This window comes from Rhincodon typus, chromosome 3, assembly GCF_021869965.1.
Source record: "Rhincodon typus isolate 14 chromosome 3, sRhiTyp1.1, whole genome shotgun sequence".
Lineage (NCBI taxonomy): Eukaryota > Metazoa > Chordata > Chondrichthyes > Orectolobiformes > Rhincodontidae > Rhincodon > Rhincodon typus.
Window position 1 is genome coordinate 118,817,777 of NC_063334.1, and position 12,020 is coordinate 118,829,796.

The following is a 12,020-nucleotide window of genomic DNA, read 5'->3' on the forward strand; positions in this document are numbered from 1 at the left end:
TCTGAAGAAGGGTCTAGGCCCGAAACGTCAGCCTTCCTGCTCCTCTGCTGCTTGGCCTGCTGTGTTCATCCAGCTCTACACCTTGTTATCTCATCAGTGGTGTGACCGTTTGATCTTTTACTTATAAATTTTGTATCTGATACTACCTCCCTCACTAACACCTGAAGAAGGAGTGAAGCTTGTGTTTTCAAATAAACCCATTGAACTACAGCCTGGTGTTGTGAGTTCTGATCTTGTGCAAAAGACATTGAATAATCGCAGTTTAGAATGGGGCTCAAAACATTTTTCAGGTTTTGTTTTTCTCCCTGCATGTTAACAAGTCTCATATTATTTCGAGTAAGATGATCACTGAACTGTGAATTACTGCCTTTACCATGAGCATTTGAGCATTCACTGTGTTCTGTAACAATACTGTAGCTAATTTTCAAGTGGTAGTTATTTGAACAGGCGAATGCCATGTCAAATTTGGAAACGCGGGGAGACATTTGACTGTATTGTTTTGTAAAGCGAAATGTAGCATTTTCTGTTTTCTGCCTTGCAAAATTTCCATTTTAAATATTGGACTGTCTACATTAAATACTTAGGAAAATTTGCATTTTGCATGAAACATACTTGATTTTGTTTTCAGTTGCTAAATTCTAAACAAATAATCGTCTTGGCTAATTTTTCAGTAACTTTTACTGATTTCCCATTCCAACTGTTAACATTCCTGACTTGATTATGACAGGAAGGTGATTGAACTGTGATTTTCTTAAGTAATCTATCTGTAAATTTGTATTTTAGTTTAGACACCACTGAGCTCCAAATTCTCCAATCTAACAGATTCTGTAACCACATGGCTAATAAGTTGTATTTATGTCGGTACATTTAAGTAGATTTTTTGTTAGTATTTGGCAGTAATTTATGCAGTTTTTAAAAATCTTTATTCTGTGTTGTAATTTACACATGATGGTAAAATGCTTGCAATAGATTCTGAGTATTGCTATACACTCTGTCACTTTTGTGCACGATGGCATCATTAACTCAACCAGGAAAGTTCCAATCCAATCCATTGTTAGCTGTGCAAAGAAAGTGTGAAACAAAACGTTACATTTAAACTTGGCACATAAAGTATATTATCGTAAAACCTGAGTGTGTCACTCTTTTTTGCTTTCTTTATCATACTCATGGGTTTTCTTCTACTTTTCAACCATTGTTTTGTCAACAAATGAGCTCGGGTTTGTGTGGTGATGGAGGTCTTAAGGGATTGGTTTGCAGCATAGTACCCTTCGACATACCATACTGAATTGACTGAGGTTTCCATGAAGGTCCAACCTTCTCAATCTCATCCCTTGCCTGAGGCGTGGTGATCTCCGGTTAAACCAACACCAGGCATCGCTTGCTCTAATGAGAGAGCACCCCTGTGGTCCCCTGAGACTATGGTGACTTTACCCATATTTTACCCTCAGATGGATTTGAAAAAATGCTAATCTGTAAAAGAGAAAATGAATATTTTCATGACGTTGCCATTGCTGAATCTTCCAATATTAACATCCTGTGTATTGCCATTGATCAGACATTTTGCATTTCTACGTGAATATAGGCATTGTTTGCATTTATTTCCCATTCCAGACTGTCCTCAAAGTATAGTGAACTGTCTCCTTGAGCCACTGTTGACCTTGGGTGTAAGGACATGCATAGTTTCATGCTCATTATCATTAGGGAGGGAGTTCCAGGATTCTGACACACCAGCGCCCAAAGGAACGATGATAAGAATCTATGAGAGAATGGTGTGTGACTAGAAATGACTTGCATTTCTGGTATTCCCAAATATCTGCTGCCCTTGTCCTTCTAGATGGAAGTGCTTGTGTGTTTTCAAGGTGCTATCCAAGGACCTTTGGTGAATTTCTGTACTATATCTTGTAAAAGGTACACACTGCTGCTATTGAGCATTGGTGGTGGAGTGACTCAATATTTGTGGATCTGGTACCATTAAGTGGGCAAGTTTGACCTGGATGGTATTGAACTTCTTGCAATCATCTGGACAAATAGAGAGTAATCCATTCTACTCCTGACCTTGAATGTTTGGGATTGTTGGTTAGATTCTCACTTAATGGAGGTGGTATGTTGCCTGCCTGTGCAACTCGAATATCAGACTTAGCTTCATAATTGTTGCTGTGCTTTCCTTGTACTTGTCCACTCCACAGCAATATATATTCCAGGACTTCATCTGGCTTGACATTAACAGTTTTAGTTCAGAATCTCTGCACCTAAAATTCAGTATTGTCGGCCGTAATTACATAACTTCACAGAGAGAGTGAGTTACCTAGCTGTAATGTTTTGACTTCAGCTAGGCATCAAATTTGTACTTAACAAGAAAACTGGAATGTGGGGAAGGGGCTTTTGTGATGTCCTTGCCTCTCAACCAAAAGATCCGGGTTCACGTCCTACCTGCTGCAGAGATGTGTCATAATACGTCCAAACGGTTTGATTAAAAATACCTGAAACTAGGCAGTAGAATTTTTAAGAATAAGGGTCTCCTGTTTATGACAGATGACAACCCCCATTCTCTGAAGGTGTGGGTTTGTGGAACTGTCTACCCTATAGCACGGTAGAGATGACATCCATGAATATTTTTAAGGCCATGTTAAATTCTTGACTAAAGGATGGGTGGAAAGTGGAGTTGAGGCCACTATCCGAACAACCATGATTTTAGGAAGTGGTGGACCAGGCCTTAAGGGCCGACTATTCTTCTCTTCCACTTTTCTATGTTTATAGACTAAACCGCCATTTTCAGCTCAAAAACATTGCCTGCTTATGTCCTGCTTCATTTCCAATGCCATTGAGACTCTGAGCTGGATTTTCTCGAGCTTTGGGATCCCAGTGTCAAGACCTCCGTGGAGATCCTGAGCCCACGTGTTCTGTCACCATGCCTGTGAAACGCAGTCTTTGAAGACGTGGCTTCCTGTGTGCATTCACCATCCTATTCAGGACAGAGGTGTATTTGCTCTGCTGCTTAACGGATGCAAGGCATGAGGAAAGGGAAGAAATTGTACATTTGGATGGATTGGATTAAGGTGTGAAATGTGGGAATCATGTACAAAGAGGGATGCTGTTCCTATGGATGACCAATTTGCCAGAGCTGCATTAGGATTGAAAGCACGATCCTGGATCTAGTCATGACTCGCAGCAGCAAACCGTTCATGAAGAGAGTAAAACCATATGCATTGATGCTACATGAATTTACACTACGTCATTAATCAGGAGTGAGGTAGTTCAGGGAACACCAGCCAACACTGATCGCAGTGTAAGTCACAGTGTAGGCTGTGGCACAAGTGGAGCAATATCATCTGGGATGTAAGGCCAGACAGATATGGCTCCAAATTGAGAGCTAGGATCATACGTTCATACAGTGTAGAAGAAACCCTTTGGCCCATCAGGTCTGTACTGCCAAAGCTTTACACTAAATCTGTGCTAGTCACACTTTCCTGTGCTAGACCCATAGCCTTAAATGTTATGACGTTTCAAGTGCTCATCCAAGTACTTTTTAATGGTTGAGCTGTCCTGCCTCAACCACCGTCTCAGGCAGTGCATTTCAGATTCCCACAACCCATTTGCCGAGGAAAAAAAAATTGTCAAATCCTCTCTAAATCTCCTGTCTTTAACCGTTTTTAAAGTTATGCCGCCTTGTTATTGACCTTTCGACTAAGGGGGACAGCTACTTTCTATCCACATTGTCCATACCGCTCAAAATCTTAAACTTGTCAGTCCAGGTCCTGCGTCAGCCCTTTCTGCACTAAAGAAAACAACCCAAGTATATCCGACGTCTCTCAATCGTTGAAATGCTGTATATTAAGCAATTTTTTGGTGAATTTTCAATGATAGTAATGGGGTGTGAGAAGAAGGTCTTTCATCCAAATCCAATTCCATTTGTAAAAACCAAAAGAACTGCGGATGCTGTAAATCAGGAACAAAAACGAAGTTGCTGGAAAAGCTCAGCAAGTCTGGCAGCATCTGTGAAGGAAAAAACAGAGTTAACGTTTTGGGTCCGGTGACCATTCCTTTCACCAGACTCGAAACGTTAACTCTGTTTTTTCCTTCACAGATGCTGCCAGACTTGCTGAGCTTTTCCAGCAACTTTGTTTTTGTTCCCAATTCCAATTGTACTTGATAGCCCAAAATGCAAATCCCTAAAATGGAAATTGTGGTAATTGTATCTAATTTTCTTTTTTTTCCACTCCCCCTTTGTCGCACCCCTCAATCAAGCACATGAACCTCCGCCTGATGGCACTGTAACTTCAGAAACTTGGATCACCATTCTGTACATGCAGGCATTCAACTATGACGTAAGGTGCTAAACGTTAAATTTCTTGGCTGATATATTGCAGAGGGATACAGGCTAAGGAGTGGGCAAGAACAAGGCCGATGGAATATAATGTGGACGAACGTCAAGTTATGTGCTTGGCATATTTCTAAATCGGCCTGTTCAGACATGTTGTGACGCAAACCCGGGGCAGGTGGGACTTGAATCCCGACCTCCTGGCTCAGTGTTGGGATGCATTAATTTTGAATTTCACAAGCTGCTGTGGTGATTTGAAGCTATATCCTTTGGACATTAGCCTGGGCTTCTGGAACACAAGTCCAGTGACATTATCTCTACACCACCTCTTTTTTTTTCCCTTCTCCATTTGCTATTTTTATACTTGGTGTTTGCACTCCATACTTTGTAACAATTGCAGTGATCTTATCAATCAAATCCAACACTTGAGTTCCACTCTTTTTACATGGATCTTGTACACCAGTGTGACACCAAGCTTATAATAATGTGCATTAGGGATAGTGTGATACTAACCAGTGAGAATCTGATCCCTTGCGCTGTGGGTCCACTAGGAAGCCAGCTTAGCTTTGCACATTTATGATGTGGATTTATGCCTGCTGATACAAAGTGGTGCTGTGCAGAATATCTGGGTGGTTGTGTACTGTTATTGGCTGCTTCAAAAAAGCTGATAACTATTCATTGGATTTAACTGAACAATTAGTCAAATTGCTAAATGTTAGCAAATTTGACATAAAGGAGCAGAGGTTCCAGACTTATTTACCTTCAGGGAAATGACTGACTCAGCACAGTTCATAGAATGTTCTGAGTGTCCTTGTTCAAAATTCACAGAAAGCTGGAAGGCTGATACAATAGGTAATAGGGAGAGCAAATGAAATTTTGGCTTTTATTGCTGCAAGAATGGAGTATAAATGCAGGGAAATGTTATTGAAACTATTCAAGACATTGGTGAGTCCATATCTGTAGCACTGCATAGAGTTCTGATCCCCTTACTTAAGGAAGGACGTAATTGCATTGGAGGCCGTTTGGAGAAGGCTCACTAGATTTATTCCAGAGATAAAAAGCTTATGAGGAGAGAGTGGTTTAGCCCTGTACTCACTAGAATTTGGAAAGATCAAAGAAGATCTAATTGAGGTATATCTGATGCTAAAAGGGGTTGACAAAGTAATTGTAGAGCGGATGTTACCCATGGTGGGGCAATCTAGAATGAGATGTTATACTTTCAGGCTAAGGAACAGCAAATTTAAAGTGGGATTGGAGAAATCCCTGCTCTTAAAGGATTTTGATTCTGTGGAATTCACTACCCCGAAGTACGGCAAACACTGGGTCATCGAATAAATTTGAGGAGGAGATTGACTGATCTTTTAATTCGTAATGTGTCAAACGGTTATGGGACGCAGGCAGGAAAATGGAGTTGAAGCCAAGATGAGGTCAGCTGTGATCGTATTAAATGGCAGAGCAGGCTCGAGGGGCTGAAGTGCCTACTCCTGCAGGTTCTTGCATTCTTAGGGCTAAAAGGATCAAAGGATATGGGGCAAGAGTAGGAGCAGGGTACACAGTAAGATGATCAACCATGGTCACATTGAATGGCGGAGTAGCTTGAAGGGCCGAATGGCTTACTCCTGTTCTTATTTTATGTTTCTGTTAGGTTTGGGGACTCCTGCCCTCACTCATTAGGGTGGCAGATGATCTGTCACTTTTTGGATTTAATATCCTTGAAGATGATTTTTTTTTTTGTAGCCCATTATTCTGAGAATTAGTAATTGTGCTTTTTATCATGTAGTTTTAAAATCTTAATCTTCAAGGGTCTTGAAATTTTAGCAAACATTTGAAGTAAATATTAACTTGATGCTATTGGTTTTAAAACATATTTTTACAAAGATTGGTAGCATTCTTATGGAAGCAGTGATATTGTTGTCTTTATTCCGTGCTGAAAGTATTAAACTACATTTTAGTGTTCAATGACCACATAGTATTGAATTTGTGGTTTGGTGTGCACTTATTTTTTGCATACGCCCCATTTTCTTAAATGTAACCCATTGAATGGTAAACAGGGGATTCTGCAAAACCTGGCAGCTATCTATGGAGGCAGGTCCATTTCAACAGGAAGAGGAAAATCCAGAAGCAAGGAGGAAGAGGTAGGAGGCCTGCATGTTTCTCATCTTCATAATGCCAGTGGCATGTCTTTTTGGACCACTTTGCCAGTATGCCTGCTATTTAAACATACAGTCCAATCAACAGGAGGATCTCCCTGCTTCCCTTGTATGCCTGTATTCTAAGAATTAATTTGGGCCTTTTTAATGCACAAGAATGTTTGCTGCAATGAAGGTATATTTTGAAGTGCTTCAAGTGTACAGGGAAGTGGAAAGAGGTCTTTCACTGTTCTCCCTTTTCAGTTGCTGTTGCTCCTTTTTTGTTTTGAGTAATGAAGTTGATGACTTCCTGATGAACTGCCTTCAAGGAGCTACTGATGATGAACATGTATAGATACAATAACCAGGAACTGTCATTCTAGAACCATGCCTTCAGGATCAATGATAGAATGTTCTCTATCACAATAGGAAATATAAAAGTGACAATTTACCTCAGTGAGTGAATAAATTATTGGAGTTTATGGTGATGATGATCAATGTGTTGAGACTAGTATGAGGAGACTGGAAGGGAGATGCAGCCTCAAACTGTCTCTGCCTTGACAAAGCAAAACTTAAGTGAATTGTTTCAGTGGAAGAAATTAATTGCATATCCTGACCTTGTTGGCCTCGTTAACTTCCCCAAGCCCGTGCTTTTAACAATCCAGGTGTATTTTCAATAAGCACAGCCAGTGAGTAACAGGTATGCAGACCAGCAAGGCTTTACTTCCAATTCTCCCACTCCGCTGAGTTAGTGGATCTTAGACAGCAATGGTAGTATGAAAGTTGGAGTTGTCCTCAGTACCTTCAGTTTAAAGAGGAGAAATTTGGCCAGGGCTGTGCCCATGACTGGTGTATTATGATAACAGTTGGAAATGCCTGCTTGTATTGATGTTGGGTGAGGCAAGAATTGGGCTTGGCTTTCATTGTTTTGCAGTGAATTCACTTTCCACACCCTCCCAAGACGTATGAGACCTACTAAATGGTGCCTAGACCAAGAAATGTATTCGTCAGCTAAATCTTTCATGGAAATGTTAAGAAAACAAAAATAATTGTTTGTAACTTTGATTTTTGAGAAGTGATGTTAATGCGAACATTTTCTTTGCGTTATTTATGTTTTGTCTACTTGAATTATGTAAAATAAAGCGAGAATTAACTTTACGTGTGGAATAGGATATGTTAGTTTGGGCTCAGTGGTAACACTCATGGTAGAAAGTTCTAATTTTAAGAACCGCAGAGATGAAATTTGAATACAAATCGAGACTGACACATCTTAGTGCAGCAGCGTCTATTGGAGGTGCCATCTTTTGGATGAAAATTAGGTTGAGTTCCTCTCTGCTTCTTCAGGTAGACATAGAAGATATATGCCACAGTTTAGGAGAAGATTCCTCCAATGACTTTGCTCATAATTACCTCTCAATGGATATGTTGAATAGAGTTCAATATGGTAATTTATCTGATAGATGTTTGAGTGACCTTGCTGTGTCAAAAATTGCTTCTGAATTTCCTTTCGTTGCAATGGTGACTGAACTTCAAAATACACTACTTCAGCTATGATTTCCTTTTAGATGTGCTGAGATTATGGAAGTGCCATGTAAATCCTAATTTCTACTCCACCCATTGTCAAATGCTTGTGAACATGTAATGTGCTGGAGTATTAGCATGCCTTGCGGGGAGTTACAGTACCCCGATTTTAATTCGGCCATTCCCAACTTGATTATCGCACTTTGGCCTTACAGGAAGGTGTCAAACTGAATCTCTGTGTCCTTTCAGTTGATGAAAGTAGACTTAAATGAGAGAGTCTTGACAGAGACATAAATAATGAATTATATTGACAGTGATGAGATAACAACCTACCCCATCCTTTTCAGTAATGGACAGGAGACCCTACAGGTCGACTAGACAAAATCAGTTGATGGGATGAGTGGGAGTACAAAGATATTGGCTACCCCGCAGGAATGTAATCAAAACATAGTGGGGGAAAAAATGTTCAGTTTCTCATTTTGAGTTTCATTTTTTTAGAGTCGGAATAAAATGTACTCCAGCTCTCTCTCCAAATTGCATGTATACAAAGTATTGTATTACAGTTTTGTTGTGCATTAAAGGAAGTTGATGCATTAAAGGTGGTGGGGATGATTTGAGGACGAGTCCAGGGTATTATGGAGATAATGGTTCCTTTGGAATGCTGAAAGCAAAGGGGAGTGTCAGATGTAACACGGTGTAGAGCTGGATGAACACAGCAGGCCAAGCAGCATCAGAGGAGCAGGAAAGCTGACGTTTCGGGTCGAGACCCTTCTTCAGAAATGGGGGAGGGGAAGGGGATTCTGAAATAAATAGGGAGAGGGGGGAGGCAGATAGAAGATGGATAAAGGAGAAGATAGGTGGAGGGGAGACAGACAGGTCAAAGAGGCGGGGTTGGAGCAGTGAAGGTGAATGTAGGGGGGGAGTTAGGGTGGGGATAGGTCGGTCCAGGGAGGACAGACAGGTCAACGGGGCGGGATGAGGTTAGTGGGTAGGAGATGGGGGTGAGACTTGAGGTGGGAGGAATGGTTAGGGAGGCGGGGACTAGCTGTGTTGGTTTTGGGATGCGGTCGGGGGAGGGGAGATTTTGAAGCTTGTGAAATCCACATTGATACCATTGGGCTGCAGGGTTCCCAAGCGAAATATGAGATGCTGTTCCTGCAGCTTTCGGGTGGCGTCATTGTGGCAGTGCAGGAGGCCCAGGATGGACATGTCGTCCAAGGAGTGGGAGGGGGAGTTGAAATGGTTCGCGACTGGGAGGTGTAGTTGTTTGTTGCGAACTGAGCGTAGGTGTTCCGCAAAGCGGTCCCCAAGCCTCCGCTTGGTTTCCCCGATGTGTCAGATGTGTTTAGTTGTGACATCACCGTGAGGATAAAGGGCAGTGATCCGCAGAAAATGGATCTGGTAGGGCAGAAGTTGAAGGTCAAGAGAATCTAAATATGGTTTTTGAAGGGAGAGGAAGGAATCGGAGGGTGAATGCATGAAATGGAAAGGACATGGGTCACGAGCCCCAGCAACCATGATGCAAAGGAAAAGAAGAGGAAAAAGAGCTATCAGAAGCACTGATTTGGCAGGTCACCTCGTCATCATAGCAGACGCAACAGAGACCGAGAAATCAGGAGAATAGATTAGAGTTCCTAACTTGTGCCGCGTTGGATAGGTGAGTTTTTGCTCTAATCCATGAGAGTTGTCACCGTCACCATTCTGAAAGTCTCTTTCAATTCCAGATTTAACAAACTGGATTTAAATTCCACCGGCTACAGTGGTGGGATTTGAACCCATGTTCCGGAGCACAGCCTAGGCCTCTGGATTACTAGTCCAATGATACTACACCACCAGCTTGCCCTGACGGTTACTGGAGCTAACCAGTTTCACCTGAAAGGCACCAGACATAATTTGGTGCCTGTTCATTCCCATCCCATCCAGTCACTGCAGATCATTCAGAAAGGATCTTTAGTTAACTCTTCCTGTCACTGACCAGACTGTTGGTTTGTTCCCAGGCGGGAATTGGAGCATAATATGATCGTGATACTCTGGAATTAAAATAAGTAGAGGCTGCATATCCCCAGCCTTACAAATTTCTTTGCAAGTTATTTTCGCCTCCCTATTGATATCCCTGATCTTGCTCTGAGTGCAAACAGAGGTGAACTCCAGACAGTGAAGTCCCAACGTTACCCTTGTCATGTGAATAGATGTAAGGCCATCAAAACACTCAAGTTTTATTTTGAGAGAGTTTCAGCAGTTTATTGCACAGTCCTGTATTTTCAGTCAAATCAATTAGGTAAACTTTAATAGCTTATGAAAAGTGACATTTTAGTCACTTTTAGGTCAGGTAAATGTTTGAGTTACTTGTGACTTTCTATTGGCGATTTTTAAAAAAAAATCAAGGTTGAAAAGCATGGAATGAGGTAAAGCTTTGATAGAAACAGGAATTTGGTGAAGAGGTAGAAAGTGGAGAATTGGATTATGAAGACATTCTGAGAAGGATAGCCAGTGAGAAGTAATATTGCTTACTGGTCATTGCTGGAGCTGGAACACCGACTTTACACTTTACTTGGGTATCAAGGAGTTTATATTAGTTGATAGTAAACTCAAGGGAAGGGAATTACGACATAGCAGAAAATTTCAGTAGGACATTGGGGTTAAGAGAGTGGCTAAAATGACTACTGATCAAGGTGAGTGTGAGCTGATCCATTGCCCAATTTGCTATTAAAATGTTTTTGAAGCCCGGTGGGATAGATGAGCAAAAGATTTTTGTCATCCAGTCACTTGAATCTTAGACATTAACTCATATTCAGAAAACATATCAGGAGACTCTGGGTGCTGGGTTTAATCTTGAGATTTGGAATATATAAAATCAAGCAAGTAAAAGGTGGTATAGTGGCTCAGTGGTTAGCACTGCTGCCTCGCAGCTTCAGGAACCCAGGTTTGATTCCACCCTCTGGTGACTGTCTGTGTGGAGTTTACACATTCTCTACGTGGGTTTCCTTCCACTGTCCAAAGATGTGGATTGGCTATGCTAACTTGCCCACAGTTTCCAGGGATGTGCAGTCTAGACGGATTAGCCATGGGAAGTGCAGGGTTACACGGATAGGTTGGGGGTGTGGATTTGGATGAGACGCTCACAGTGGACTCGATGGGCCAAATAGCCTGAATCCACGCAGTAGAGGTTTTTTCCCTTTATTCATTCACAGGACGAGGGCATCGCTGGCCAGGCAGCTTTTTTTTTTTTTTTGCCCATCCCGAATTGCCCAGAGGGCAGTTCGTGAGTCTGACCTGAAGTTCAGAATCAACCACATTGCTGTGGGCCTGGAGTCACATGTAGTCCAGACCAGGTGAGGATGGCAGTTTCCTTCCCTAAAGGACATTAGTGAACCAGATGGGTTTTTCTGACAATCAACAGTGGATTCACGGTCATCATTAGACTCTTAATTCCAGATATTTGTTGAATTCAAATTCCACCATCTGCCATGGCGGGATTTGAACCCAGGTCCCCAGAACATTATCTGGATCTCTGGATTAATAGTCCAGTGATAATACCATTAGGCCATTGCCTTCCCCTTCTGTAAACTACAATGAGTTGTACAGCATGCTGATCAAACCTGGTGTGAAAATTTAGGTGCTATTCCCTGGAGGTGAGGCCCTGAAGGAGTAATCCAACGGTAATCTTATAGGGGTACAGGTTCATAATTTTTGGGAATTTACATCACCAGTAGACAGGTGGTTAAGAAGGCATTTAGCACGCTTGCCTTCTTTGCGCAGACCTTTGAATAAGGAATTGGGCTGTCATGTTGAGGTTGTACAGGATGTTGATGAAGCCTCTTCTGGAGTATTGTGTGCAGTTCTGGTCACCCTGTTATAGGAAGGATTTTATTAAGCTGAGGAGGGTTCAGAAGAGATTTACCAGGATGTTAGTAGGAATGGAGGGTTTGAGTTATAAAGAGAGTCTGGATAGACTGGGACTTTTTTCATTGGAGGTTGAGAGGTGACCTTACAGAGGTTTTTAAAATCATGCGGGGTATAAATAAGGTGAATGACAAGGGTCTTTTCCCTAG

At 41.7% G+C, this 12,020-nt stretch overlaps 1 protein-coding gene across 1 annotated transcript in view; it reads left to right on the top strand.

Moving 5' to 3' along the window:
* The window catches only part of nek1 (NIMA-related kinase 1), a 144,046-nt gene that overhangs the window by 62,213 nt on the left and 69,813 nt on the right, over positions 1-12,020 (top strand). Inside the window, exon 19 of the mRNA XM_048594052.1 lies at positions 6,370-6,453. Coding sequence (XP_048450009.1) covers positions 6,370-6,453 — 84 coding nt within the window. The remainder of the gene's footprint in view (positions 1-6,369; positions 6,454-12,020) is intronic.